The 26,318-nt window shown below is 54.1% G+C and overlaps 12 protein-coding genes across 12 annotated transcripts; 6 read left to right on the top strand and 6 right to left on the bottom strand.

Moving 5' to 3' along the window:
• Positions 1–381: 381 nt before the first annotated feature.
• Positions 382–671, bottom strand: PHYSODRAFT_386283 (hypothetical protein; the record flags this gene model as incomplete). The annotated part of the gene is given in 2 exon segments (XM_009518438.1): positions 382–411; positions 426–671. Coding segments are annotated over 2 exon segments (276 nt in total), but the record flags the coding sequence as incomplete, so codon positions are not given.
• A 45-nt stretch (positions 672–716) lies between these two features.
• On the bottom strand, positions 717–1,098 carry PHYSODRAFT_477031 (hypothetical protein; the record flags this gene model as incomplete). The annotated part of the gene is made up of 2 exons (XM_009518437.1): positions 717–868; positions 924–1,098. 2 exons carry the CDS (start codon positions 1,096–1,098, stop codon positions 717–719), a joined length of 327 nt encoding a protein of 108 aa, XP_009516732.1.
• A 52-nt stretch (positions 1,099–1,150) lies between these two features.
• On the top strand, positions 1,151–2,936 carry PHYSODRAFT_322970 (hypothetical protein; the record flags this gene model as incomplete). The annotated part of the gene is made up of 3 exons (XM_009518436.1): positions 1,151–1,477; positions 2,338–2,730; positions 2,802–2,936. The coding sequence occupies 3 exons, from the start codon at positions 1,151–1,153 to the stop codon at positions 2,934–2,936; spliced, it is 855 nt and encodes a 284-aa protein (XP_009516731.1).
• Positions 2,937–3,104: 168 nt separating this feature from the next.
• PHYSODRAFT_477276 (hypothetical protein) lies at positions 3,105–3,440 on the top strand (the record flags this gene model as incomplete). Its single annotated transcript, XM_009518435.1, has 1 exon — positions 3,105–3,440. The coding sequence occupies one exon, from the start codon at positions 3,105–3,107 to the stop codon at positions 3,438–3,440; it is 336 nt and encodes a 111-aa protein (XP_009516730.1).
• An 8,654-nt stretch (positions 3,441–12,094) lies between these two features.
• PHYSODRAFT_469558 (hypothetical protein) lies at positions 12,095–13,465 on the top strand (the record flags this gene model as incomplete). The annotated part of the gene is made up of 3 exons (XM_009518434.1): positions 12,095–12,289; positions 12,361–12,735; positions 12,794–13,465. 3 exons carry the CDS (start codon positions 12,095–12,097, stop codon positions 13,463–13,465), a joined length of 1,242 nt encoding a protein of 413 aa, XP_009516729.1.
• Positions 13,466–13,630: 165 nt separating this feature from the next.
• Positions 13,631–14,101, top strand: PHYSODRAFT_284463 (hypothetical protein). Its single transcript, XM_009518433.1, has one exon. The coding sequence runs from the start codon at positions 13,650–13,652 to the stop codon at positions 13,842–13,844; it is 195 nt and encodes a 64-aa protein (XP_009516728.1). The 5' UTR covers positions 13,631–13,649; the 3' UTR covers positions 13,845–14,101.
• Positions 14,102–14,311: 210 nt separating this feature from the next.
• Positions 14,312–16,564, bottom strand: PHYSODRAFT_468890 (hypothetical protein; the record flags this gene model as incomplete). The annotated part of the gene is made up of 3 exons (XM_009518432.1): positions 14,312–14,554; positions 14,804–15,277; positions 15,362–16,564. 3 exons carry the CDS (start codon positions 16,562–16,564, stop codon positions 14,312–14,314), a joined length of 1,920 nt encoding a protein of 639 aa, XP_009516727.1.
• Positions 16,565–18,282: 1,718 nt separating this feature from the next.
• PHYSODRAFT_249278 (hypothetical protein) lies at positions 18,283–19,064 on the bottom strand (the record flags this gene model as incomplete). Its single annotated transcript, XM_009518431.1, has 2 exons — positions 18,283–18,531; positions 18,585–19,064. 2 exons carry the CDS (start codon positions 19,062–19,064, stop codon positions 18,283–18,285), a joined length of 729 nt encoding a protein of 242 aa, XP_009516726.1.
• A 543-nt stretch (positions 19,065–19,607) lies between these two features.
• Positions 19,608–19,991, bottom strand: PHYSODRAFT_476719 (hypothetical protein; the record flags this gene model as incomplete). The annotated part of the gene is made up of 1 exon (XM_009518430.1): positions 19,608–19,991. One exon carries the CDS (start codon positions 19,989–19,991, stop codon positions 19,608–19,610), a length of 384 nt encoding a protein of 127 aa, XP_009516725.1.
• Positions 19,992–20,565: 574 nt separating this feature from the next.
• On the bottom strand, positions 20,566–22,164 carry PHYSODRAFT_471974 (hypothetical protein; the record flags this gene model as incomplete). Its single annotated transcript, XM_009518429.1, has 1 exon — positions 20,566–22,164. The coding sequence occupies one exon, from the start codon at positions 22,162–22,164 to the stop codon at positions 20,566–20,568; it is 1,599 nt and encodes a 532-aa protein (XP_009516724.1).
• A 139-nt stretch (positions 22,165–22,303) lies between these two features.
• Positions 22,304–24,171, top strand: PHYSODRAFT_358688 (hypothetical protein). Its single transcript, XM_009518428.1, has 2 exons — positions 22,304–22,992; positions 23,275–24,171. The coding sequence occupies exons 1-2, from the start codon at positions 22,663–22,665 to the stop codon at positions 23,800–23,802; spliced, it is 858 nt and encodes a 285-aa protein (XP_009516723.1). The 5' UTR covers positions 22,304–22,662; the 3' UTR covers positions 23,803–24,171.
• Positions 24,172–24,286: 115 nt separating this feature from the next.
• Positions 24,287–25,789, top strand: PHYSODRAFT_473651 (hypothetical protein; the record flags this gene model as incomplete). Its single annotated transcript, XM_009518427.1, has 1 exon — positions 24,287–25,789. The coding sequence occupies one exon, from the start codon at positions 24,287–24,289 to the stop codon at positions 25,787–25,789; it is 1,503 nt and encodes a 500-aa protein (XP_009516722.1).
• Positions 25,790–26,318: the final 529 nt, after the last annotated feature.

The raw sequence follows: 26,318 nt of genomic DNA, 5'->3' as shown, positions 1-26,318 counted from the left end.
TGATGAAGAGGGCAGGTTCGCTAAATTGAACGATACAAACATGCTGATCAGTCTGATCGTCCGGCAGAAACGCTCGTAGAGGGTTAAAAAACAGTGAGTTTTTTTTAACTATGACAAACGGAAGCTTCCAGCTCGCTTAGAGCTACCACCCTTGCGCATAGCGCGAAGGCGAGCCATCTTCGCCTTCATCTCGGGGGATCCCTTCGCTGGATGGCTACGGCGAGAGGGCTTAGCCTCAGCAACGCCGATACCCGTAAATCGATTCAGAGCGCCTCGGGCAACACCTACGAGAGCAGGGTATTTGCCTTGGCTCGCTACATACGCCGATCCCATGCTGGCGAGACCATCCGCGGCAGCCGATAGAGCAGGCTTGATTACAGGCTTCCAGGCACTCTTGATGCCGTTCCACACCTTACTCCAGATACTCTAGCTTGCATACTGCCTCCATTTGCCTCCATGGGGTACTGGATCTCGTGTTTGGTGATCTTGACTCGAGAGCCCTTGCCGGCCTTCTTAGCTCGCATGACCTTATCATATGATTCGGGGTGCAGATGTAGCGTTGCACCAGAGCCGGCTAGATCAGCCTTAGTCAGCGATAGGTTGCCAGTCTTGACTGCACTGCGAAGACGCTTTTCGGGGATTGAGTTCGAAATGGATAGTTCCTTGTACATCGTCGTTAATAGTATAGTTAGGCAGGGATTTAAAATTTCAGAAAATTAATTATCGATTACGTCGATATCGAGATCAACAAACCTATCCATTAGATGCATTTGCCCATGCTGCTTGGCGTATAACCATAACAGGCAGAAAATTCCGCAATATTCATCCGATGAGCCTTGGATTTGCTTGTCGAAATATAGCAGATCGCCTAATACCTTCGGCGGTCCGACAGACATGCTACCAAAATAACTACCATCATACACAGCAGTCCAAATGGCCGATTCCAGGGCTCGTACGCAGTAGGATAAGATATGAGCCCTTCGAGGTGAGTGGCTTCCGGATCTCGGAAAGCTCGTATATGCCATCGATCCGGACTCCAATCCGCTTAGCGAGCGCGAGCAAGTCACGGTCTGAGGTAACGCCTTTAACAAACTCCATTAATTATTTTTTTGTATGGACTATCTATATCAGCTGACATATACTTATCACCATGTCTAGCACCACTCAATTAACAGACGCTTATCTACTCCAGTCGGCTCTCAAGACCGAATCGCCTATCGATGTCAGCAAGGGCAAGACCATTTCGGTTGTCTATGATGGCAACCAAGGTTCGTACAACAGCGGCTTGATTCAGATTGATGCTACTTCTCAGCTTACCGGATCGCGTGGATTTGCTAGCCTCAAGGAGGCCTATCTCACCCTACCGTATGCGATTACCGCCAAATCGACCGGCACGGCCTCTATCAACTCGTCGACCATTAGTCGCTTCGCGTGTGCTCTTAAATGTAATGTTGCCAACGTCATCGATTCGCTCACGGTGGAACTTAACGGCAAAAAAGTAATCACGGAGACTTAGTACAAGGGCTTCTGGAACAACCTACGTGCTATGACTGAACTTTCGCAGGACGAGGTAGCCAAGCATGGCGCAGACATGCATCTATTCCCGGATATTTGGTCGAGCATCAACCTTACGGGTGCAGCGAGCGCTACAGGAGATGGATACAGTAGTAATCAAATTACTGGCACGGTACCCCTCGACGAAAATATGTCTCAAACTCAAGAGCCTTGGGCGTTTAATTCTGGACTCTTCAAGCGACTTGTAAACACACCGCTGGTTGTAGATTCTACAGAGGCTACTGGATCATTCTCGTGGGCCTCGATGGGAAATACAGCTACCAAGCAAATTATCCAGCAGAACGCTCGCGGTTGCTTTAAGGAATCTGATGCGACGTCGTTCGGAAACGACAAGGTTGCCGGCAAATGGTTTCACATGTTGAAAATCCGCCTCGTTGACCTCCATCCGATTTTTAAGGAGCTAGATCAATGCACCAATCCTCAAATCAAGATCCGTCTTCGTATCAATGCTGGTACGGTAGCAGTATCCGGTGGCGTCGCAAGCATGAAGCTTGATTCTGTTACAATGACTTCTGGACAGACTGTTCCGATTCTGATTTCATTGGCTGGCGCAGCGCTCAAGACCGCCGCGGGTGATATTATCACTAAAGCAGCGCCAATGAATGATGTTCTAACGCCTACTAGATCACAGCTGTCGTTCTCATTTGGTCCGCTTGGCAATGCATTCACATCTACTAATTCTGTAGGCGAATATTTCCCCTACATGAACTCGCGTCTCCATATTCCGTTCTACACGCTTAAAACCCCTCGGCAATCATTCAGAAGCCGATCAAGACTGTTCGCTACATCGACTGCTTCGCCCAAATGTTCCGGAGGGGAGGCGGTACTACCAATTCAAGCGGTGTTCCCGCTGGTCAGTTGAATGCTCCGTTTGATCTCAACATCAGCGGTTACAAGAAAAACGTTAAATACGTAGCTCTGATTCCGTTCGCTGATACGACGGCATACCACTTTGTATCATCTGCTGGTACGCCTCAGTACCAATCCCCCTTCGACAGCGCGCCTTGGACATGCATGCCTGGTGCTTCCATCCGCAATTTCCAGGTAACCATTGGTAACAGCAATGTCTTCGACAAGAGTCAGGAGTACGATTTCGAGTCGTTCAAGCATGAGTTCTCGAAGCTCGGCGCTATCAACAGAGATCTGTCTCAGGAGGTCAGCAATGGTTTGATTGATGGTCGATGGCCCAGCGTATCCTCGTAGCGGACTGTTCGCGCCTGACTCAGAAGGATGTCCCTCAGGCGATCCAAGTGAGCGGCATCAACGGTTCGGCTACCGGCATGGATCTCCTCGCACTGGTTGTATACAAGCGCGAGCTTGAGATCGACCGTCTCACCGGAGAAGTAGCGAGAACCGATTAAGCATCTCTCGTTGAATTGAGTTTATTTAATTATGATGTGGCTTAGAATCTCACTGCACAAGTCGATTGACACCTGAAACTGATTATCACGGCAAGTGTGATCTTGTAAGTCCACTATTAAATAATAAATATTTTTCAAAAAAGATGTTGGGTATCTATATAGATACCAATGACTACGTTAACGTTTGGCAAGCATAAATCCAAGACTATTGAGGAGGTATATGCTTCTGACTTTGGATACTGCCGTTGGCTATCGAATCAAAAGGGTCTCGTTGCACATGGTAGTGATATCGCTAATTTCCTAGCTCAAAAGTTCGGCAATGACGATGGATCGTTCCTTATGACGTGGGGTAAATACAGACACAAGACTGTTGAACAGGTCCAAGCCATCGATGCTAAATACCTGGAATGGTTGAGCAAGAATGAATTCGTTCAGGCCAAGATGCCTAAGCTGAAGGCAGAAGGTGATGAGTTATTGAAATCTGAATTTTCCAATAAATTCTGAATTTCCCAGATTATTCTGAATTTCAGAGATTATTCTGAAATGTAGAAAATCCATAAGGACTTCTTTTTTTGCTCTAAGCTTTTATTTAACGAGAAGATGTTTGGACATCGTGGGAGAAGAAGGAGGGTTCTTTTAATCTAGGGAGATAAGAAGTGTTCTGGGGAGTTTTAAAGCGTTGAAGAGAAAATGGGTAAGCTGTGGTTGTGGTTATAGGAATGGGTCTCTGAGTGTTCTTATATCGGGAGAATATGAGAGTGGACACAATGACCCGTTGCGGCTATATACTCACTGGTACTTGTAATGTATTCAAATCTCAATCTACTATCTTGGGGTATTGATTTATACCGGTGCCGGAAACGAGGTGCACCGCTGTATTTAACAACCGGACTCTGCCCCAAGTACACCACTCAAGTGAGACATGATTTGACCTTACGTAAATAAAAAATCCGCTGAACAGTATAATGAATTGCGGACTTTACCAACAAGTAGAGCATAAATTTACACTACATATCAAGCGCTAGTATTCCTGTACGACCAAGTAGTCGAGCACAAGAGCTCCTCGCGTACAACATCAGGGCCCATTTTCGCGCTAGTGTCATCATGCCGATTTTCGACAAATCACATTGTGTTTCTGTAGGACCTTACAAAATATAGGATAAAATACCACCACCGTTTTTGATTTATCCTGGTATCGGCACTGTTGATTGGTAGAAATTTAACTGAATGTGAATGCATGCGGAGGTGGGGGGGGTCATGGGTGCCAAGTTTGAGAGGAGACTTCTGAAGCAATATCGCGAACTATGAGCCATCAGTGGCAAATGCGCTTTGGAGTCTATAACTTTCGCTTGGACCCTTTGCTTTATTCTTTCTATCTGGAGCGGATCTTTTAGATTTGAGTGACCCCCACAAATTCACAGGTCGAAGAGCTGTGCTTGGCCGGCAGAAAATTTTTGTAACTTACCGAAACCAGGTACCTTTCTAACCGAAATAGAGTACTAGTTAACCTAACCAATTACATTTAAAGCTACGAATGGCTACATGTATTACTCTGTAGCTCAGGGGTAGTTTGCGAAGTTTAGCACTAAAATCAAGGACAAGTCTAAGATAAGACTAAAAATTACGAGTTATTACTACAGCGGGCGGAGAAACCCCGAGCTACCTGTGCGGGTCAGTATACTAAGACCAAGTCAAAAAGATGTGCAAGTGAAATGACAGCAGCGCTTCAACTCACAAAATTGACATTGCATGAATCATTCACTATTCGGCGCGGAATCGTTTGAAGTATAATCTGCTCGAATTCCATTGACTATTAAAGGCTGGATTTTGACGAATCGCTGCTCGAATGAAACCGGTCCAATCTGAGTTTATCTTGGTTTTTGTATTGGATCACCAGATTGTGAATCTCCAACGCCTGGCAAAACGTGATGAATGCCCTCAGACATTGCACGATATCATATCCGTTTCTTGGTTTCTCGGGATCCTGCTTTGCTTATATGTATGACAACATGAGTACCTTTCGTCTCATGTGTGCATTGTATCGCTAGTGTTGCTGGATGCAACTGGGTAGGTCGAAACACTGGGTCATCGGGCTTGCAAATCGTTTTGACTTACTGTATGTATGTGGCGGGCTTGGGGTGGGCTATGACTTTTTCCACCCGCTGTACTTTTGTGAAAGGTTGCTAAGGATTTCACTAATAAACTACGCTATGCGTCCGCTGAAGCATACTTTATAGCTGGGTAACGCTTGTCAATATTTCGTGCTATCATGTCTGCTAGCTCGAGCTACGTAAGCTGTACGCCTCAAATGTTGAAAGCTTAGTACATCGTCTCACATTAGACATGCTCGCCAAACATGGAACGGAGGGTGTTAATATTGTCACTGCAGATTTGGATACTTGTATGTTATTATAGGTGGCATTCTGGCCCATAACGAGCTCTGGTCCGAATATAGACGAAGCGATAGCATGTGCGGCACTCCGATGCTGTGGTGTAGCGGGATCGGCCAAAATCTGGTTAAGGCCTGATCAAGCTTCCCACCAGCGCCCAGACACCGACTAACGGAGGGGGTCCCCCAACGATCCGTGATCGGCTGAACTTGTTCTCACCTTGTGTACCCGTCGGCGGGCTGGATCTGCTCTCTCGGGGCTCCGAAGATGCAGCACTTGGTGTCTTGGCGTGACGCGGGGATAGTTTGTGGAGCAGCGCGGTAGTCTTCGCTCTGCGTCCGAGTATACGCTCCGATCGAGGGTTCTTCGCTTCGATCGGTCGGCCTGGAGTAGATCCAAGGCCTGTAGTTGTCTTTCCGGGTGTGTTCCTTCCTTTCCTGAGTTGCTTGCCGCTCCTTTAGCGGGATCGAGGTCGATTGAGAGACGCAGCGATCGCCGGCCAAGCAGTATCCGGTCGATCGAGGACTTGCACACGAGAGAAAGATCACTAGAGTAGGTCAAGCTGGCCAATGTATTAATCCAGTCTTAACCGTACCGCTAGTTCACTACCCGAAGTGTCAACGCTTACCGAGGCCAATGTAGCTCCTGGGACTTGACGACTTGAGGGCACTTGTGGTCTTCTGTGCAAATTGCGTTCTGATTTATGTTTAGCTGGTCTCTCTCTACCGCTGCCATCTCATCTACCATCCTACAACCAAACGATTACTGGATTCTTGCCCTGGCTTCGCCCCCATGTGCTTCCCATCCGGGTCGATCGGCGATCCACGATCGGCTCCCAATCCACGATCGCCTCCTGATCCACGATCGATCCCGATCGGCGATCGGCGATCAACTGACCTGTGCGAGTTGCCGTGCGCTGCCGATCCGTCCTCTTCTGTCCTCGGCCGCCCTCGATCTGCGAGATTGGTCGTCGATCCGGGCTTGGGTCTACGTCGAATCACGCCGCAGTCCAAGCGCGATCGCCCGTAATCTGTCTTGACATATGTGTTGCCTTACGCGTCGACGTTATCCAATCGCTTGAGATCTCTCGATAGAACCTCTTGATCCGCGACCGCAGCCTGATCCCTGCCTATCGTTCTGCCACCATGTCGCTTGATGTCATCGCAGTTGGAAATTCTTGTTCGGTGCTTCACCACAATGCCGCTTGCAATGCGGATTAGACAAGTCTGGACGAGCTATTCCAGCACCCGCGAAGCCTTAGTAGTCAATCGTCAGAGTTTCGCGAAATGAGCGGCATTTGCTCACCCAACAGGTAGATAGATCGCTCTCTCTTTTTATTTAAAATTACGCAACTCAGCGCACCAGGCACTCTCTGAATACTTTCCCCACTCAATACGATAGTGGCATCAAAATTCATATCAGCAGGGTTCTGCAGTAGCTTTAACTCTCTCTCTCTCTCTCTCTCTCTCTGTATATCTAGCTAGCCTAGCTCAATAGTTTGTGAGTGGATTCCAAGTTTTTGCTCCGACCCAGAGCATTTAATGGCCACTTTGTTAAGTTTCCAGGCCAAAATGAGACACTGGTCGTCCTCAGTATCTTCTTGACGTAGTTCAAGAACTCGACTTAGTCGACTGTCAGCAAAACGGTTTATTTAGCAACTATTCATTCTTGCCAACAACGTATCTTGCTACTGCCATGTTCATCAATTGATTTCTGAAGCCTTATTAACAGAAATGGCTCCAAGTCGGGCTCGCATACAAAACTAACTTGCGATTTGAACATGTTTCGCTGAGATCGAGCCATAATTGCTGGTAAATACCAGTTTCAGAGGTCAACTTTTGACAAATTCGACCTGTGTACTCCCCCGGAGCGTTCGCTCCGGGTCGCCTATTATCCTTTTCCGATGTACTTGACGTATAATCGGGTTGTTAAATAGGTAATACAGTATGTTTTTGGTCAACTTTCTACCGTATATCTAGCGGTTGGTTCTGCGCCTTCGGCACTGGAAACCGATCGATCGTTTCAATGTTTCAATGGCAAGTTGCAACTTCAAGATCCAGACCATCTGCTCAGCAGGTTCCGCTACTGTACATGTCCAAGTAATACGAGTAATCACAAACAGCTGCATGTTCATGCTTGCCCAGTTTGCGGCTGTGCCGGGTTCACGACAAATGTTCACGGTAAACGTGAATCCGGCAGATTTCTCAGCAACATCACCGCTGCTTGTGAAGATAAAAATACTATAAAAAGCCCATAATAATAATGGGGAAATCCGGTTTGGGGTCCGAAATTTTGAGCTAATTTGCTTGGGGTCCGTACAAAAACAAACGTTTCAAACGTTTCATTATGCGTTTTATTGAATATTGAAGGTGTTCTGGACACTTTGCTTACAAGTCATTGATCTGAAAATGGGAGTTTGAGCCCTGTAGCCGTTCTAGTAAAAGGAAGTAAACAACACCTCTCGTGTCGCCAAATTTACGATTCATCGCACAAAAATTGTAAGCAGCCAAGTATCAAAAATCAAAACGCAGAATTGATATTGTATAACATATCAGTGGCTTCTAGAACATCTTTAATGCTAAAGATAATGCCAATCCTCTATGTTTGCCAATATCCTTTATATAACGGAATTAGTTGATTTCACCGATTAAAATCTGTTTGCTTCTAGCCAAAATATTATCATCATAGCTAAGACCAAAAGTTTGCCTGTAACAACCATTGCACGCATTAAACGTTTGCTCGTATTTTTCTGAGTTGTTAATTGTTTGAAAAATTGACAAAGTTGCTAGATGGGATGATGTCATCTACTGATAGGTAGGAAATTACCTTGATTAACTAGTTGTCGATAACCGTTCTGCTAGCTACAAAATAACTTAAGTTAAGACTAAATCCGTGGAATCCAAATCCGACAAGCAGGAGGAGGTAGAATCTCCGCGGTGGGTTTGTCATACCCCAAGCGATATTTACTGATAAAACTACTTCATTATTCAAATATATACATCAATCATCATTTTGCCTCAAACGCACGCATTTAAACGATTGGGACGCTCCTACTTCGCATATTAGCAGCCATTTGAAGTCAGCCGTATGAAGTTAGTTAAATCAGATAAGGTGATACCAGACGAATAATACGTTTTCTTCCTCTCGTAGCTATTTGGAGGAAGCTACCAATCACTTCCCAGCTATTCGACTAGTTTTCAAGAAAACAAGCAATAAAACGTGCTGCCTACCTTATGGGGCCTTTTGTCATGAAAACGTCGATGTCACTGTGCCATAATATCGTACAGTAATATTGCCGCTTGCAAATACTTTGCCCTCTAAAATAGACCTCTAAAATAGACCACGCCTGTCTCTTAATATGAGTGGGCACGAGATAGGCGAGGGATGATTTAGCTTTATGCTTTGGTGGGGGCCGCTTTTAGGCCTAGAAACTCGGTTTGGCCCGTCTAGAATGGCATTTCTGCGTTTCCAAGTCGTAGCAAAGCGTGAAACAAACCCCAACCTTGCATCTTAGACCTGTACTGGCGAGATATATAAATCAGACCTAGGTCTCAATTAAGAGCTTGCTAGACTAAAATCGAGATTATTAACGAGATAATAAGCATGCGTTGGCCAAAATATCTGCAAACGGCAATAAATACACTGTGGATAAAGCCGCAAGAAAATGGCTTTATTTCGCTGGATCTGGTTCAAACTCAGAGAGCCTGCCAGTGCAATCCTCTGTACCGTACGTAGCACATGCCGGTGATTATCTCGATGTAGCGTAATCTAATTCGCGATACAGTGGATTCATAGCCACTACGAGACATGCTTTTTAAACGGCAAACTTAGATGAGCACCTCATCATTGGGTACCTTAAAAGCGCTCACATCGTTAATTGAATTACCGGGATCCGCTGCATACGTTGCGTAAGCTAAAACTCACTGGCATCTTGTTGATAGCTGCATTCATTCTGAGGGGTACCTGTAGAACCAAAATATGGGTGGGGTGGGGGTAAGTCCATCTGGCCTGTGAAAGATAGTCTGCCAGCTCAAAAAATGAGGGGTATTATAAGTGGGTCGACCTTTCAAAATTGGCATCTGTATGAAAATCCGCCCCTGTTCATTCTACATCAAATGCTCATGCAAGCTTTCACCGCACTGAGCAAACTCGCTAAACCAGCGAGTCATACGTTAATTTACATTGTCCGGTTTCAAACGCAGGGGCGAAGCCAGCCCATAAATGAGAGGGGGGCAAGGGGCTGGGTTATGCTTTAAAATTGCGCCTTGTTTACCAAAAGCGTCGTTCGCAGCAATATTTTCGTCGTATCCTCACCTTCAGGATGCCATCAGCGCATTCTAGGACAAGTACAGACATTTGAAACAATTTGCGGGAACCCGGGTTCCCGCAAATGATACCGACCAAATCGCGAATTATTTATTTTATTTTTGGTCTCCATATTGGTACCCTCGGGGCAAGTTAAACCCTCATACCTAAGAGCATCTCCAGCGGTTGGTCTCAAACACGGTTTTATCCTAAAAGTAACGCTGTTAAGACTTGGCCGAGACTTAAGGCTTCCACCAGAAGGTCCTATTGCAGGTTTTAACTTCACCGGGACCTATGGATTGGCTTTCGAGTCTTAAAATAAGACCACAATCTTAATACCACCCATACAAAACTGAAGACTCGCCGTATTTAAAAGATTGCACCAAGACTGAATGCAATTTTCACATGCGGGAATGGACTTATAAGACTCGCTTTAGAACTCACCGCTGGAAGTAAGTCGGTCTGCGCGGGTCTCATCTGTAAAATTGTGGTCTCAAAGACCCTGTTACGTCTTAGGATAAGACCCACCGCTGGAGATGCTCTAAGTGCTGTCGATGAAGGACTACCCTCAAAATATGCCACCGGTACTGAATAGACCCAAATAACATACCTTACCATGTCCAAGTTTATCTTTCATGAGCAGGAGGATAGCGATGAGACCGGGAAGCACTGTACCGCTGCACAAGGCAAGCGTCTGGATTTTCGTGAAGAGACACAGGATGAGGGCGAAGGTGAATTAACCTTCCGTTCCCCTACTGAGCTTTAGCTGCGTTCTATGTAGGTCATAGACCAACACTTCAATACATTTGCTCATACCTGTGTACCGGTAGTTTTGGGGGAACCGGGGTCCCGATGGGTAGGTTCCCGCCAATTGTTTCATTTGCTTCAATAAAGAACACCTGATATATACAAAATTATAAAAGGTAATGCAATATTACGTTAGCATTATAGTAAAATTTGCATGTAGGAGCCAATCAGCATTCATACAATATCGAGGATTTTAGGTTTTCCAGTGTTCTTTATTGAAGCAAATGTCTGTACCAACGAGAATATCCTCAAAATGAAGCCGGGTATCTTGAAATCAAACCGAGCTTGGTCTATTAGATGACAATCGAAACTTTGAGCAGCAACGTTCACAAGCACAGCAATCTGTTAAAGTTAAGCTCTCTAGAGCAATGCTAGCCTTAAGACCGTGTCAGCTACAAAATACTAATGGAGAAACTTGTAGATACGCTCACAGAGAAGCATTTGCCTAAGCGTCATTTGGGGCTTTAACTTCACACGTCCAAATAAAATCCGAGGTTTTGGTGGTCCGAAAATGGAGGGGGGGGTTCAGACCGATGTTACTCCACGAGCTCCTAACATTTTGGAGCGTTCGATAGCTTAAAAGAAGCACAAGACGCACCCTTCCGATTGGTGCGGTTAAATCGCGCGTCGTTAGGCTCGTACAGGTAACCATCATTTCGCTTAAAACCACCTCAAATAACTTTGTATCGTGGGAAAGGCAACAGATCTTGTGGATTCTCCTGGTACTGTACATCCCGGATACTGTATCCGGTTCATGAGTATCATTGACACTGGTAAATAATCATGGTCATCAAAAGTACTGTACGTTGCTGTCGGCACGGAAAGCCCGAAGTTGACCAAATTAGCCTTCGCCAAATGAGGGGGGGGCTACATTACTGTAATGAACTTGACCCGCCTAGCGTCTCCCAGATACTATAGAAGGGGAGAAATTCCTGCATTGACCAAGCCTGCATATCCCTGCCGTGAGCCAGGGACTGACAGCTGCTTGTTGAGTTCGGTAACGCAACTTCGGAATACTACGTATGCTCGTTTCCAACTGGTATTTCTTTATTTATATTTGAAAAATATTGTGGAGAATGTAAACTAAAGAGTTTTTTTACTCAAATTTTATTTTTGTTGAATACCACCGCATAAATATACGTGAGTGGCATTCACGATAACTACGAAAATTCCATTCAGCCAATCTGACATTGATTTCGGCAAATTTGACATTTATACTATATCGTCAAGTTAAATTTCGCATGCATTTCCGACCACTTGGTTTGTTTGCAAAGTAAGATGACGGTACAAAAATGAACTCGACACGCTCGAAAAAACACTTGTGGCGTCGTGTTGAAACAACCCATTCTTCATTATCATCCGCCACTTCCCAATCCACCGTTCGTTCGTCTTCAGATGAAGCAACCCGCATCCGTCATAAGCCGTGCTCGAGGTGTCAAGTTTTACCTGGTGCTTGGCGGGACAGCACCTTTCATCTTATGCAGCTCCATGATCTTCACGCTAGGCCCCCGTGTCCTCAAGACGACTGGAGGAGAATTACATGGCGTCCTGCGGCACAACAACGAGCCAGCCGAGGCAATTTCGGCCGTGCAATTTGAACATGATCCCCAGACCAAGACCAAATTTACAGTGCAGCCCAGTCGTGAAAGGCTAGTCATGGGCGAGGACTTCTACACGTCCGACTTCAGTGCGAACGACACGTCCACGACCATCATCTTCAACGTCTACCGGGGCGAGCCCGAGGCGTTGCATATTCAACTGGACGCGGCGCTCAACCAGGAGAACGTGGAGCCGCCCAACGTCTGGGTCACGTGCTTGAACTCGCCAAACCGACACCTGTACGAGGCCGTCGTGGAAACGTTCCGAGCCATGTACCCTGCCCAAAGCCACTGATCTTCACGGTGTCCGAGTTCAACCACAAGTTCCACGGACGCTTCCTGCTCGCGTACATGGCCACCACCAAGTACGTGCTGATCGTGGACGACGATAAGGCCATCGACTCCACGACTGTGTTCGACTACATTCAGTACATGAACATCAAGAAGGGTGTGTGGGGCAACAACGGCCACCTCCGTGCAGCGACGTTCGAGGGCTACAAGAGCTGGCCGACTGTGGGGTATGACCTCTCGACCACGGACATGGAGGAGCAGGACTACCTCTGCGGCATGTGGTTCCTGGAGCAGTCGTGGCTCGAGTACTTCATAAAGGAGCGGCCACCGTCCTGGGCGACGTCGGAAGACATGCACCTCTCGCATGTTATGAGGAAGTACCTGAACCTCAACACGTACGGCGGCAAGGTGGCTCTAAACGCCACCGCGTTGCCCGGGAAGGAGTACGCAGCGACGAAAGGCTCAGCGCTGGACATGCGCGATCGACCACCAGCTCGGCCGCGGCAACAAGGTGGCGAACGTGGAGCAGCCTCTCGACTCGCTTGTATACGCGGAGACGGTCGAAGACATCGAGACGTTCATCGCGAAGTTGGATGCCTGTCCTCTCATTATTAGAAGCTTCAGTGACTCTCCGTGGTGCAATGCCGGCGGAACGGCTGCGGTGTTCCGCGGTGCCAAGGAGCAGAACGTCAACGGTCTCATCGCCGCGGCTGAAAGGCTCTGCGCCAAAACTCAGTGCGAGTACTTCAGCGTCAAGCCCTGGATCAGCCACGGCATCAAATACTTCAACATGCGGGAAGGCTACGGCCAAGCCAACACGGGCGTCGAGATTCCGTTCCAGACGGGGGCGTCCGACGTATTGACGTCGCTCGTGGGCATTCTGAACAACGTGTTGCCCGAGACGTTGTTCGTCCCGGACGTGGCTTCGATGCGGTGGCCCAAGGTGACAGATGCTTCGAAGCGCAACCGTCTGCAGATCTACCACCGCACGGTGCTGTTGGCGGTGGACATCCACCGGAGCTCCAAGACGAACGGAAAATGGGACCACCGGGACGACGAGACAGAGCAGTTCCCGAGCGGGATGAAGACGCTCGTGCGGCGGAACGAGGAAGCTATACGCTACGAAAGCTATAGATAGGTTAGTGTCCATGTGGGCGGACGGAATAAATTACGTACTTCTTACCCGTTTTGCAATCTTCCCTCACCATAATGCCGGGGAACATAAGAACTTAATTCGTACTTAGTAGTTGCAAGTAAGTACGATTGACCGGCCGCCCTCTCAGCCGCACAGTCTCCTACAGCTCCGACACCTCTGGACAGACATGAGCGGCGGCGGCGAGTATCCGTACCCCAAGTACACGTGGTCCCCGGCCGGCGGCTGGTGGGCCAAGACCAAGAACTGGCAGCGCAAGACGGGCGTGGGGCTCGTCGTGCTGGCGGCGGCGGCGGCCCCGCTGGCGCTCTACTCGAGCTCGAACCACATCAAGTTCCCGGCCGAGGAGCGCCGCAAGCTCTAGAGGCGCTGAGAGGCTGCTACTACGTACGCGCCAGAAGATGAAGACGAAGGAAGGGCAGAACGACTGCAATGCAATTAATATGTGGGCGGGCCAACGAGCAGCGGGCAGCGCGGACGAGAAGAAGACGAAGAATCGACGACGGATGGAGAGGAGGGAGGGAACCACCGGAAAGTTCAAAGGGGAACTCGTACCTAGTGTACTCGTAGCCTTGAGGCTATAGGACTTCCTAGTCGTTCAGTTCTTCTAGTCCGCGAGTTGCTATGCTGTTAAGTTGCTGTTGCTCTTCTTTTCATATTGCTTGTTGTCGCTATTTGTTACGGAAAGATGCTGCTTTGAGGCAGGGGACAGCGGAACTTGTTGAGGACGTAGAGGTGGGTGCTGCAGCTAGACTCAAGAGGTTTTCATTATTTGCTAGTTTAGGGCCTTGCAATGGCGACGCATGTAGCAGAGAGACGGAGACGGCATGATCAAAATTCGTGATGGTTGAAGCCACGGCGAATTGGAGACAGGGAGGCGGCCGCTTCCGGTGGCGGTGCCGCTTGGTTAGCCGTGGGCAGGAGCTTGGGCAGCTTGAACCCCCATGCAGACTTGGGCTTCGGCTGCTTCTTTTTCCGGTACGCAGCCGACGTAATGCCGCCCGCGGTCGGTTCGTCATCCTCATATTCGCTCAGATACTCGGTACTCGTGTCGACGCTCGTATCGACAACTGTCTCGGGGTACATGTTGCGCTCGTCCTGGCGTCGATTGCTGTGGGGAGCCTCGTGATGGTCGTACTCATTGTACACATCGTCGTAGTCGTCCTGGTCTTTGCGGTAGTCATCGTCCTTGTTGTAGTCGCGACGGTCATTGCGGTAGTCATCATCCTTGTGGTGCTCATCGCCGTAGCTGTCGTCGCTGTGGTGATCATCTTGGCTATGACGGTCGTCATGGTCATCAGTGTTTCCACGTCCGCTGCCCACCATGTCATCCGTCGGCACCTCCCAGCTCACCTTACCCGATTCGTGAGCGTAGTAGTATGTCCCAGGGTAACCGCGACTCTCGTGCTTGGTCCAACCCGGGGGCAGCTTCTCGCCAGACTCGCGGTCGTCCGTCGAAGCAAGTGAGGCCGTGTCTTCTTCCGACGATCGATCGCTTCTGCGGCTCTTTTGTGCCGTCCTCGACGAGCCCGTGTCCGATCCCATGCTTCGAGTCGATCGGTTCCTCCTAGAATCCTCGTCGTCCGCGTCGTCTTCAGGTTCAGGCTGCTTCTTCGTAGACGGCTTTTTCTTCTGCTTTGCCTTCCACATGGCAAGAACGTCCGACACGTTGTCCAATGCCGGCGGCTCCTCCCGGACCTTCTCCTTGGACTTCTCGCGTGGTCTCTCCTGGGACTTCTCCCTGGGTCTTTCCTGAGGCTTTTCCTGCGGTTTCTCCCTTGGCCTCTCCTGCGGTCTCTCCTGAGGCTTCTCCTGAGGCTTCTCCTTGGGTTTTTCCTGGGTTTTTTCCTGGGGCTTCTCCTTGGGCTTCTCTGGGATTACTGGCGGCTGATCCAAAGGCTTACGCTGTCTCCTGCTCCTAATAGCAGCCATGGTCTCCTCTTCCTCGCCCTCGGACAGCTCCAAAAGGCTCGTGTTCTCGCGCCTGGACACTGCCCGCTGAATAACCTGCGCGAAGCCCATGTTTCGTCGAGTGCTTGTAGTCCCTGCCTTCTCCGCCCTCATCTGGTCCAGCTCCTGCTTCTGCTGTTCCAGCTTGGACTGGAAGTTGACCAGCACGTCCTCCATCCCCTCCAGCATGGCCAGCATATCGTCGGCAACGTCGTCCAGGTCCTCGGGCTTCACCTCCGGGAGCTCATCGGTGTTGCCGCTGTCCACTGCGCGCATCTTCTGCAGCAAGGTCTTGGCTTTGACGCGCAGGTTGCGCTTGATGTCAGCCTCCCTTTGCTGCGCCTCCTCCAGCTGCGCCACGCGGGCCTGCGCGTCCTGCAGATCGTGCACCGTCTGGAAGAACTGCTCGTCCTTCTTGGCGCTGAAGCGGTGGTTGCGGATCGCGTCCATCCAGAGCTCGGCCTCGGCGCCGTCGTCCACGTCGAGGTACAGCGGCCGCATCTTGGGGACGTCCCCGCTCGCCGTCTGCTCGGCCGTGGGGCGCGGCAGCTTGCCCGACACGCGGAAACAGTGGTCGCCCGCGCCGACCGCGCGCTGCAGGCAGTCGGCGTTGCGCTTGATGTCCGTAAGGTACTCGAGGTCGATGATGCCGCGCGGCGTCTCGTCCTCCTTGGAGTTGTAGTAGAAGAGGTACGTGAGCGGCTTGATGACGAAGTAGTACTCGTTCCACGCGCCCGGCTCGTTGTCCGCCTGCTTGCGCAGGAAGCCGCTGCGCGTGGCCTTGGCCGTGAGCGTCTCGGCGGCGCCCTCGGCCTCGATGGCGCTGAAGCGCACGTGCGGCCGCTTGACGCTGGGCTTGCCGCGGCTGCCGCGCTCGCGCTCGCCTCGGCCCGATCCGGGCGGGCGCGACTTGGATCGCAGCACCGTGTCCTGGCGGCGGCGCTCGCGCTCTCGGGAGCGCAGGTCCGGGTCGGAGCGCTCGCGCGTAGGCGAGTAGGACGGGCGCGCGTCGTCCTGCGGGCGCCGGCGCGGCGGCTCCCGGGACGGGGAGCGCGAGTGCCTGCGGTTCGGCCGCGACTGCGCGCGAGGCTGGCTGCGGTGCCGGCGCGCGCGGTGGCTGGGCTCGGGCGGCATGGCTGCGTCGTCGGAGCTCCTGTTGCGATGTGGTTGTCGCCGCAGTCGCCGGACCGAATGCTGCCTGCGTCCACATGGTGAAAGAGCGAGATTGCCGTCTATACGGAGCGCTGCTGCGCCCGACTGGGCCATATGCCAATCAAGTCAGGCGTTGCATTTCGCGGTTCGTAAGCGAACGAGTCAACCCAATCGTCAACACAGTCGGGCGCAGCAGCGAGGGGATTGAAGCGTGCCTCAGTTACAGCGAAGTCATGGCAAGCAACGACTCACGCTCGGCTTGGAGTCCGAGCTGGACGCCATGACGGGGGCGAACCACGACCTCCACGCGTGCTGTCAACTTGACGGCGCCCCGCTCATATTGCAGCGCCGGCGCCGTATCTGTCGCTCTCTGCTGCCGCTGCTCGTACCGATGTGCGTTCGTCTGCGCTGCAGCTTGCTAAGCCGCGATACTACTCTGCAGGCGCTCTGCGCGCCAGTCTGTTTCGGAACGCGTGGCTGCAAGGCGCGCGCTGTCATCGGAAAGGTGCTTGACAAGACGTTTGGGTGTGCGAGGGTGACGCCTGCAAGTACATGTGCAGGCAGCAGGCCGGTCCAGGGTCTCGCTCAACACCACCCCATCGTCGACTCGCTGGAGATAGAGCTGTACGGAAAGCTCACATGTACATGTATCTCTCTTCAGGGGTCTTTAACTATCGCGGATTCAAAGTGCGTAGTTTGCGATCTTCGGGCATACCACGGGGAGAACGCTTTAAGTATCAACCTATCAACCTTGGCAGCTAATTGCATTATGCTTGCTCTTGTGCCTCGCTGCAATAGTGCACGCTGGCCCCGACGAAAGAGATCTTCTGGAGCCGCTGAAGTCAAGGTTGCCCGGTGTTTGCCCTCCCTCTCAGCAGTCATAATGTACCGTCTGGAAACGGGGAAGCAAAACCCCGTTTTTGGCGCCAACCTACTTTTTTGCGCTTCAAATTTGAAGTTTGAAGCGCTCCGGCTTGGGCTGCTCGGACTGAGCTTGTCACCGCGCATTGCCCAACCACGTCAGATCGCAGCGGCAACGGCAAGTCGACAATACGCCAAGCCAACGCGCCAAACATGCCCCCACCTTCACCCCGTCTTGGAACTTCTAAGCTGGAAGGCGGTCTCGGGTGAGAAGCGCTGCTGATCTGGCGCCGTCTTGGTGAGTTTGTAATCGTCGGCGGACGGCGTCGGACTGTGAGCACAAGCTGATCCTGCTCCAGACGATCTGATCGACTCGATCTCAATGCTTCAATGCTCAGCTGCGGTCTCGGGTTGGAGTTTAGAACCGATGGGGAGACGATCAACACTTTGCGCGCGTCGATCACTTTTTGCATTAGCGAAAGCAGAACGAAGCGCTGCTACTGTACATGCACTGTACGGCCACCGTGACGGCGCGATGGAGCACTCAAGCGCGGCTGCTTGACGTGATAGTACCGTACAACGTGTGAATGATCACAGTTGTAAGTGTTCCAAAAGGTAACGAGTAAGGTTACACCTTTGTCGACATCAACGCTCACCAGGACGAGGCGACCAAGGAGCAGACCATGGTATCAGCTAGTGTACACTTCTGTATTAACGGTGCGAAACGATATAAACTATAAAAACGTTGGCGACGGCGCTCGGCCTACTGCTTCGCGCCTCTGTCCACGATAAGTAAGGGGTATGCCTGGAACTATTCCTCCTGTGGGCAAATGGAGGCCTCACATGTGCAGCCCCAGATAGAACATCTGCCGCTCGTGCTCCTTCTCGAACTTCTCCACCACCGTCTTCACGAGCTCCTCCGTGAGCTCGTCGGACGGGACGTTCAGCTCGCGACAGAGGTCGAGTACGCGCGCGCCCCCCGTCAATGCCTCCTCGGGTGTGTCCTCTGTGTCGAGGCAGATGATGTGGAGCTGCTTGGTCTTGAAACTTAGTCGAATCCGCATCTGAATGTCTGCAAACACGCACAACTCGCACGTGGGTTAGCGGACCGTAGACATGGATAAATAATGAGACGGCGCACCCAGCTCAGATCGGCCAGCCCACCTTCCAACACGGTGAGGAACATGACGTAGTCCAGGCACACGACCACGTCGATGTCCAGGAGCTGCTTGTTGCTGAGGCTCTGCCAGCGCTCGGGCGCCTTCTTGATGGGCATGTCCCGCTCCAGGATCTGCAGCACGCCGTTGCCCGAGAACAGCGCGGCGTCCTCCTTCTCCAGGATGCTGTGCATGTCGGCGTAGGGCGTGAGGAACTTGAATGTGCGCGCGTCCGAGCTCGTCTTGCCGGGGAACGTCACCTGCCTCCCGGCGCCGTAGGAGCAGACGCGCAGCCCCGCGGCGCTGAGACTCTCGTGGGCGGCGGCGCTGCGGTTCACGTTGTTGGCGCACACCATGGCGAACATGGGGCGGCGGGGCTCGGGGCTCTGCATGCTGTTATTGCTGCTGCTCTTCTTGCTCTTCTTGGGCTTGCGTTCCTTGCGGCCGAACAGGAAATGAAGCATTGCGGGAACTTCAAACTCGAGGCGCTCCCCTAGCAGTAAAAGGGCCGCGCTCAGGCGACAGCTTGTCGCACTGTAAAACGAGCGAGGGGCAGGGGCTGGCTTACTGTGGGCGCCGCCGTGGAGCTGTCTCTGTCTCCGACGGTTGGCGTCGCTGCTGCTTGCTTGGCCGAGGAGACCTCGCGCGCTCCGCTGGTGCCGTCGCTGTGTAATCGACCCGAGATCGAGGCCCACGTCGGGCTCGTCGCGCCGAGGCTGCCGAATTGAAAGTGGCGGGCGACGGGGAGCGCCTCCGCCAGCCTTTCAAGCAAATATCGAACTTTGCCACGGATACAGTGGAGGGCCTGCTACACTCGCCATCGGCGCTGCGGTTGAAGGCTCAAGGACAAGAGGGCTCATGCATGGATAGCAGCTACAGTAGTCACGCCACGCTCGACAAGATGGGGGCTTCCATTCAATTCAACTCAATCAATGCCTACGATTTCTTGGGCCTGCAATCACTGCACTGCAACTTCAACTTGCACCCTTTCCTGCGCAATGGCCCATTTACGGCAGCTCCTGGGCCGGGGGCTGGTCGGGCAGCTCGCTCTGCTGCTTGGCGCCGTGTGCCTTGGCGTGCTCCTCGGCGACGCCGAAGGGCGTGCCCTTCCAGGCCTTCTCGAAGTCCTCCACCGACCCCGACGTCACCTTGTGCGCGTGGGTGCCCTCGTCCTGCTCCGACGCGCGCTTCCACGTCGACTCGAGCGCGCAGGTGCCAATCTGGCGTCTGTGCTGCGCCTTCACCCGCCCCGCCGAGTCCTCGTAGCGGCGGCGCGTGCTGTTCACGCGGCGGCCGTTGTCGTCCGCGGTCAGACACGTGCTGTACGCGTACGTGAAGAAGGAATAGCCGTCCTTGGTCTTGGAATCGGGCGGCGAGAGGTTCGAAGGCATTTGGGTGTCCATGAGCTTCGCACCGACGGGCAGGTCGCCGAAGAAGTTGCTAGTCATCAGCTTCTGCTGCTCGGCAGCAGGCAAGTCCTCCGTCTCCATCTCTTCCTCCTCATCCGCTCCCTCCTTGTCTTCTTGCTCGGCCGTTCCTGCCATCGGCTCGTCCTCCTGCTGGCGCCGGCGGGGGAAGATCAGTAGACGCGTCGACGGATAATCTTCGCCAAAGCCTCGCATGAACTCCTCCTCGTCGGCCAGCGAGTCCAGCCACGAGAACGGCGACACCAGATCCCAGTTCGAGCGGAGCATCTCGACCACCGCTTGCTTGCCCCGGCGCTTTTCGGCGACTGAGCGATGCCCGGCAATATGCTTCTCGAGACCTGAGACCCGACGCCGGTAGCTTCAATGCTGGCCACTTTGCAGTGGGTTGACAATGCTAGGACCTGGCAGTTGGAACGAGAGATCCGCGGTGAGACGTCTTTGACGCAACAATGCCAGCATTTTTCACCATGATACATTTGCAGTTACGTAGCGTCCTGGGCCAGCTATCACCCTGCTTTCCTAACATCGACTGGGGTCATCATGACGCTGGTGCAAATTGACGCGGCTTGGGACGCCACTGCACGGCGCCCTTAGTCACTGGACGGATGAGCTTCACGATCGGACCATCCAAAAGGCTTTCCTCGTCTGGAAGATACAACACCATCGTGTTGTCCACGCCCAGAGTCGCCCACAGCTTCTGCCCAGACGCGATAATCTGCACGAGGTGCATCTTCTTCTCCTTGTCCCATTGCAGCACGCGCGCACGTTGCCATTCGTCCTGTGCCTTTGCTAAATAGTCCACGATAGCTCCGACCACGTGCCTCCCTTGAGGGAACTCAGGCAGACCCAATCTTCTGTCGCCCTTGGAAACAGCAGGAGGAGGGAAAGCTATCGGTCGCTGCGTGCTCATGCCCTGAACCACCATGGCAGGCGGCGCATACGCATTAGCTGATATCTTCGCCCCCACGAAGGTCTTGCGGTCGATGTCCCTCGGTGGAGCAGGCGCCGCCGAAAAGGGCGCTGGCCCAAAGTGCAGCGTTGCCGTAGCCCCCAGCAGCTGCTGCTTGCAGTGCAGATAGGGCGTCGACTCGAGCACGAACGCGTAGCGCTCGGCGTCGGTGTAGTGTGGCGTATCAAATTCCTCCTCGTCGAAGTCCTCGTCGATGGAATATTCGCTCATGATCTCCTCCACGAGGTCTTCGTCGCTGATCCAGCGCTTGGCTCCGGGGATGCGCGACGTCGGCAAGTGCTTGTCGCAGTACACTCCGAGCAAGTTGCCTTCGTTGCCGATCATGAGTCCGGCGTCGGCCGCGCACTGCGGGTGCACGCCCACATTGCAGTTCTCCGCCTCGCAGATGACGGAGGCGCCTCCACGCTTGCGGCAGATAGCGCACAGGTACCTGAATCTTCCGTTCTCGATCTCCTCGAAGCCGTCCACCGGTTCCATGCTCGGGACGTCGCGCATGACGAGCTCCGGGATGGCCAGAGCACAGAGCACATGCACCCACTTCTGTTCGTCACTGGCCGCCGACTCCGACATGGCCAGCGGCTTGAGCGGCCCGCCGTACTGCATGCAGACCGCGCACATGAGCTGCTTGCCGAGCAGACACGACGGACAGCGCCACGGGCCGTCGTCCTGCTCCCTCATGACGACGCCGAAGCACTCCTCGTGGATCCTGACGGAACACGCGTCGTTGCCGCAGTACAGCACGCGGCCGCAGGACCAGAGGCCCTCGCACACGCTGCAGTTCTCCTTGGGCACGAAGTGCGGCACGTAGCAGTCGTCCACGTACTGGCGAAGCTGGCGCAGCAGCTCGTCGTCGGCCTGGTCCAGACGGAAGCCGCACTGCAGCTGGATGGCGTCGGCCTCCTCCTTGTGAGGCAAGCTGTGTCCCTGTTGCTGCTGCTGCGCGTCCCAGGGCAGCACGCGCTGCTCGCGCGGCAGCAGCTCGCGCATCTCGAGCACCTTGACGTAGTTGCGGATGAGCAGCAGCACGCCCGGCAGGTCGGGCGGCGCCAGGTTGGAGATGTCCACGGCTAGCTGCCGCCGCTGGTCCCACGTCGGGTGCGTCGGGAACGCGCGGTTCGCGCTGGACGACGCGGCGTCGCTCTCGCCGTAGTACAGCTCGTCCGCCATGGTAAGTTGGTGCCTCGGTGGTTCTCAAATGGAGGCGCCGCGTCTATGCGCGTGGTGTGCGTGCACACCAACTCAGAGTATGCTCTAGGCCGTTTGCGAGGTTTAGTTTTTTGCAATCGAGCCAGAGGGGGGAGAGACCATCGGACCTGGGCAGGGCAGGAAGGAGCTCGAGGACACTCGGCAATATCCAGCGCTACGTGACGACTCGACCCGACCCGACTCGCGCGCAGTGGCGTCAGGTCCAGCAGAGTGCAGTGCAGGGCGGAAGAAGCCAAGCTACCAAGCCGCGACCCCACGAAAAAGTGCACATTGCCTGCCGTTGGAGCAGCAGCTAGCGCGTCCAGTCCATCGCCGCGTCGTAGTGAGCTGAGACTCGCCGTTTCGCCACACCAGTTCGTAACCTACTACGTGCAGGGCACACGTCCGTCCGTCCCGCTCGTTTTACCCGCCCTAGCACCCCCTAGTTAAGCCTAGGCGAGGCTAGAGACAGCAAGTAGCATGAGCTCTCCCGACGCACCGGCGTCCGAGGGTGCGCTGGCCAAGGAGCTGAACGCGCTCGTGGCCAGCACCAACTTCGACGACAAGATCTGCCTCGAAGACTTCACGCTCATCCGCGTAATCGGCAAGGGCTCCTTCGGCAAGGTCACGCTCGTGCGCAAGAAGAACAACAGCAAGGTCTTCGCCATGAAGATCCTGACCAAGTCCCATCTGCTTAAGCGCAAGCAGGTGGAGCACACCAAGACGGAGCGCCGCGTGCTCAGCGTGGCCAGCCACCCGTTCATCGTGGGGCTGCACTACGCCTTCCAGACCGAGGCCAAGCTCTACTTCGTGCTGGACTACTGCCCCGGAGGCGAGCTCTTCTTCCACCTCTCGCGCATGGGCAAGTTCGACGAGGACATGGCGCGCTTCTACGCTGCGGAGCTCGTGGTGGCGCTCGAGCACCTGCACTCGCTCGGCGTCGTCTACCGCGACCTCAAGCCTGAGAACATTCTGCTGGACGAGTTGGGACACATCAAGCTGGCGGACTTTGGACTGGCCAAGGACGAGGTCACGGAGATCGACAGCGGCGCCACGTCGCTGTGTGGCACGCCCGAGTATCTGGCTCCGGAGGTGCTGGCGCGCAAGGGACACGGCACAGCAGTGGACTGGTGGGGGCTCGGCATGGTGCTGTACGAGATGCTGACGGGCCTGCCGCCTTGGTACACGCGCAACCGGCAAGAGCTGTTCGCGCGCATCCGTGAGGCGCCGCTGGAGATCCCCAACTACCTAAGCCGCGACGCGGCCTCGCTTATCCAGTCGCTGCTGCACCGCGAGCCCGAGAAGCGTCTGGGCAGTCGCGGCGCAGGCGACGTGAAGGCACACCGCTTCTTCCGCACTGTGGACTGGGACGGTCTGCTGTGGGCCGAGCCGCCGTTCAAGCCGTCGGACCCGCAGTCGAAGGAGGAGGGCGACACGTCCAATTTCGACAGGGAGTTCACGGAGCTGCCCGTAAGCGGCACCCCACTGAGCAGATCTGCAGGCGGCTCGGGCCTGCCCAAGAGCATGTTCACAGGCTTTACATACGAGGCACCGACACTTTCGTACGGATCCAACACATCGCAGTCGAAGGTCGATGTGTCCTCCACCCCGTATATTTAGGTCAAGCGAAGCGAGAAGCTGTCGCTGCTGCTAAGGCCGTCGCTGGTGGGCTTGCGAGCGCTTCGGATGGCGAGATGGACGGGCACTGTGCATGTTGTGTATGCGGATATGTGCGCGTTCTACCAAAAGCACTCGGATCCCCAGCTGCTGGCTAGAGAAGGAGTTCATGAAGCTATCGAAGGACAAGCAGGCAGGCGGGGCCGAACAGCGAGCGAAGCTGCAGCAGGAAGTACAGAGGTAGGTAGCTATATAGCGCGTTTTTGGATTGAGCTGGCCGGCGCGTCACCTCCCTCCCCCGGTGGCGTTAGCCATGAAGTCGGCAGGCAGGATGTCCCCTTGATAATAGAGCGTTTAGAAGAATGCAAGTTGACGCACATACTCATGCCCCAAGTCCTTGTTGAACTCTTTTTCGACGTTGCCGCCATACAAACATCAAGCCAGTGATTGGTTGGCAGGTGCTCAAACTGAACAGACCCCGATCAAGATGGCTGCGACTGCTCCTTCCTTCGATGGCTGCGGCGTGCGCGTGGCGCAGAACCCCGTCAAGGGCAAGGTCGTCTTCAGCGAACGCGCCTTCCAGCCTGGCCAGGTGATCTTCAGCGAGCAGGCGTTCGTGGCGGCTCCGTGGAGCACGGACCTATGTGGAGGATGCGAAGAGCTCCGTTCGGCCGCCACTGGCGCCCCCAGCAGCGCGACGATGGACTCCCGCCATCGCTGCCATTGCGAGCGCACGGGCGCGCCCAAGATTATGTACTCGCCGCGGCTGCAGGACAACGTGGGACGGCGTAATGTCGTGGTGAGCATCATGAAGAGCGTCGACGGCATCGAGGAGGTGGACCGCGCGCGCTGCATCCTCAAGTGCTTGGCCTTGTACGAGCGCGACGCACGCTCGCTGGACGAAGTGCTGGGCTTGACCTGCGCCGGGCAGCAGCGAGCTATGAGCGCGGCCTTGCAACTGCGTCGGCAGTTGCCCGACATCTTCCCCGCGGGCTTCTCGGACGAGCAGATGGCCACGCTCATCGGCGTGTTGAACACCAACTCGCACGAGCTCGAGAACCTGGGAGGCTCGGGGCTGTTCCTGTCGGCCTGCCGCATGGAGCACAGCTGCCTGCCCAACTGCAGCTTCACGACGTTTGACTCCACGCTGTGGATGACGGCGATCCGCCCCATCGCGCCTGGCGACGCGCTGTCCATCGACTACGGCAACTTCTTCTACCGCCCCACGCCTGAGCGCCAGGAGTCTCTGCTCGAGTCGTACGGGTTTGTCTGCACGTGCGAAGCGTGCGTCTCGATGCCGGACCCCACGCGTGCCGTCCGCTGCTTGTCGGGGAACTGCCCGCAGGGCGTCATGCTGCCGTGCCCCATTCGGACCAACGCCCCCAGCAGCAGCATTGGACCGAACCAACTGCAGTTCGAGTGGCGCTGTCAGACGTGCGGCAAGGTCGCTGACGCCGCGGAGCACACGCGGATCTTGGCGGCGGAGCAGGATCTGATGGAGAACGGGTTCCCCGAAAGCCTGGAGGAGGTGGACGCTGTGGTACGCCGCGGCGTGCTGCACGAGCGTCACTATCTGCTGTTCTGGGCGCTGGACAACATCGGCTGCGAGGCCGCCGCCACCACCGCCTTCCAGGCAGAGGCGCAGATGGCGCAGCACCGCCGCGCGCTGGCGCAGGTCTGGGAGCGCATCATCGCGTACATGAACGTTGTGGTGCCGACGGCCCACCACGAGAAGACCATCTACTACGACAACTTGGCGCAGGTTCAGGTGGTGCTCGGGGATCTCGGCGCTGCCAGCCAAGCTTACGCGCGCGCGTACGAGATTTCGTGCGTGGTCAGCGGCACTGACTGCTCGCCGACGCGCAAGCTGCAGCGCCTGATGGAGAAGCCCCCGCAGACGGCGGAGGAGCTGCGGCAGATGTATGCGGCGGAGGCCCAGCACCGCCGACGCCCTGTGAGCGAGGCCGACGATGAAGACATGAGCGACTGACTGCCGTAGTGGTGAAAGACACAAGATAGATTTTTGGGTAGGAAGCAGAGGCCTCGCATTGTTAATAGCATCCCTGCACTGAGGCGGATTCTTGCAGTGGCAGCCTCCCGTAGATGAAAACAGCGGGGCTGAAGATGAGCAACACTCACTCCTCCTTATGTGTCGCTTCAACTCACAAGATACAAAGCTGTCAGATCCCACAATCATTGTGCATTGTGGCACAAAGCAATTGAGCCCATGCGGCGATTCTCTCTGGAGTACAGGCTGCTGCATACAGGAACTGTTTTCATTCTTACTACTACTAGTACCCCTGAAGATACGTACGTATGCCGCTGCACCAGTCCTCGCTACGACGGTCTCCATTCGAAAGGACAGCGACCTTCGGGGTCTACCGTCGTCGCGAGGATACATCGACGTAGACGTCTCTGCCGATGGTGGAGCCGCTGAGCTCCTTGAGCTCCTTCGCTCGAAGCCGGCACCACTGGTGGTGTGCTGCTGGCCGGCCCGCCGTCCTGGCGGTGCAGCAACG

The sequence above is a fragment of the Phytophthora sojae genome (genome assembly GCF_000149755.1).
Source record: "Phytophthora sojae unplaced genomic scaffold PHYSOscaffold_1, whole genome shotgun sequence".
NCBI classification, from domain to species: Eukaryota; Oomycota; class Peronosporomycetes; order Peronosporales; family Peronosporaceae; genus Phytophthora; species Phytophthora sojae.
The sequence above is the reverse complement of the archived record's forward strand: the minus strand, read 5'-3'. Positions and strand labels throughout refer to the sequence as shown.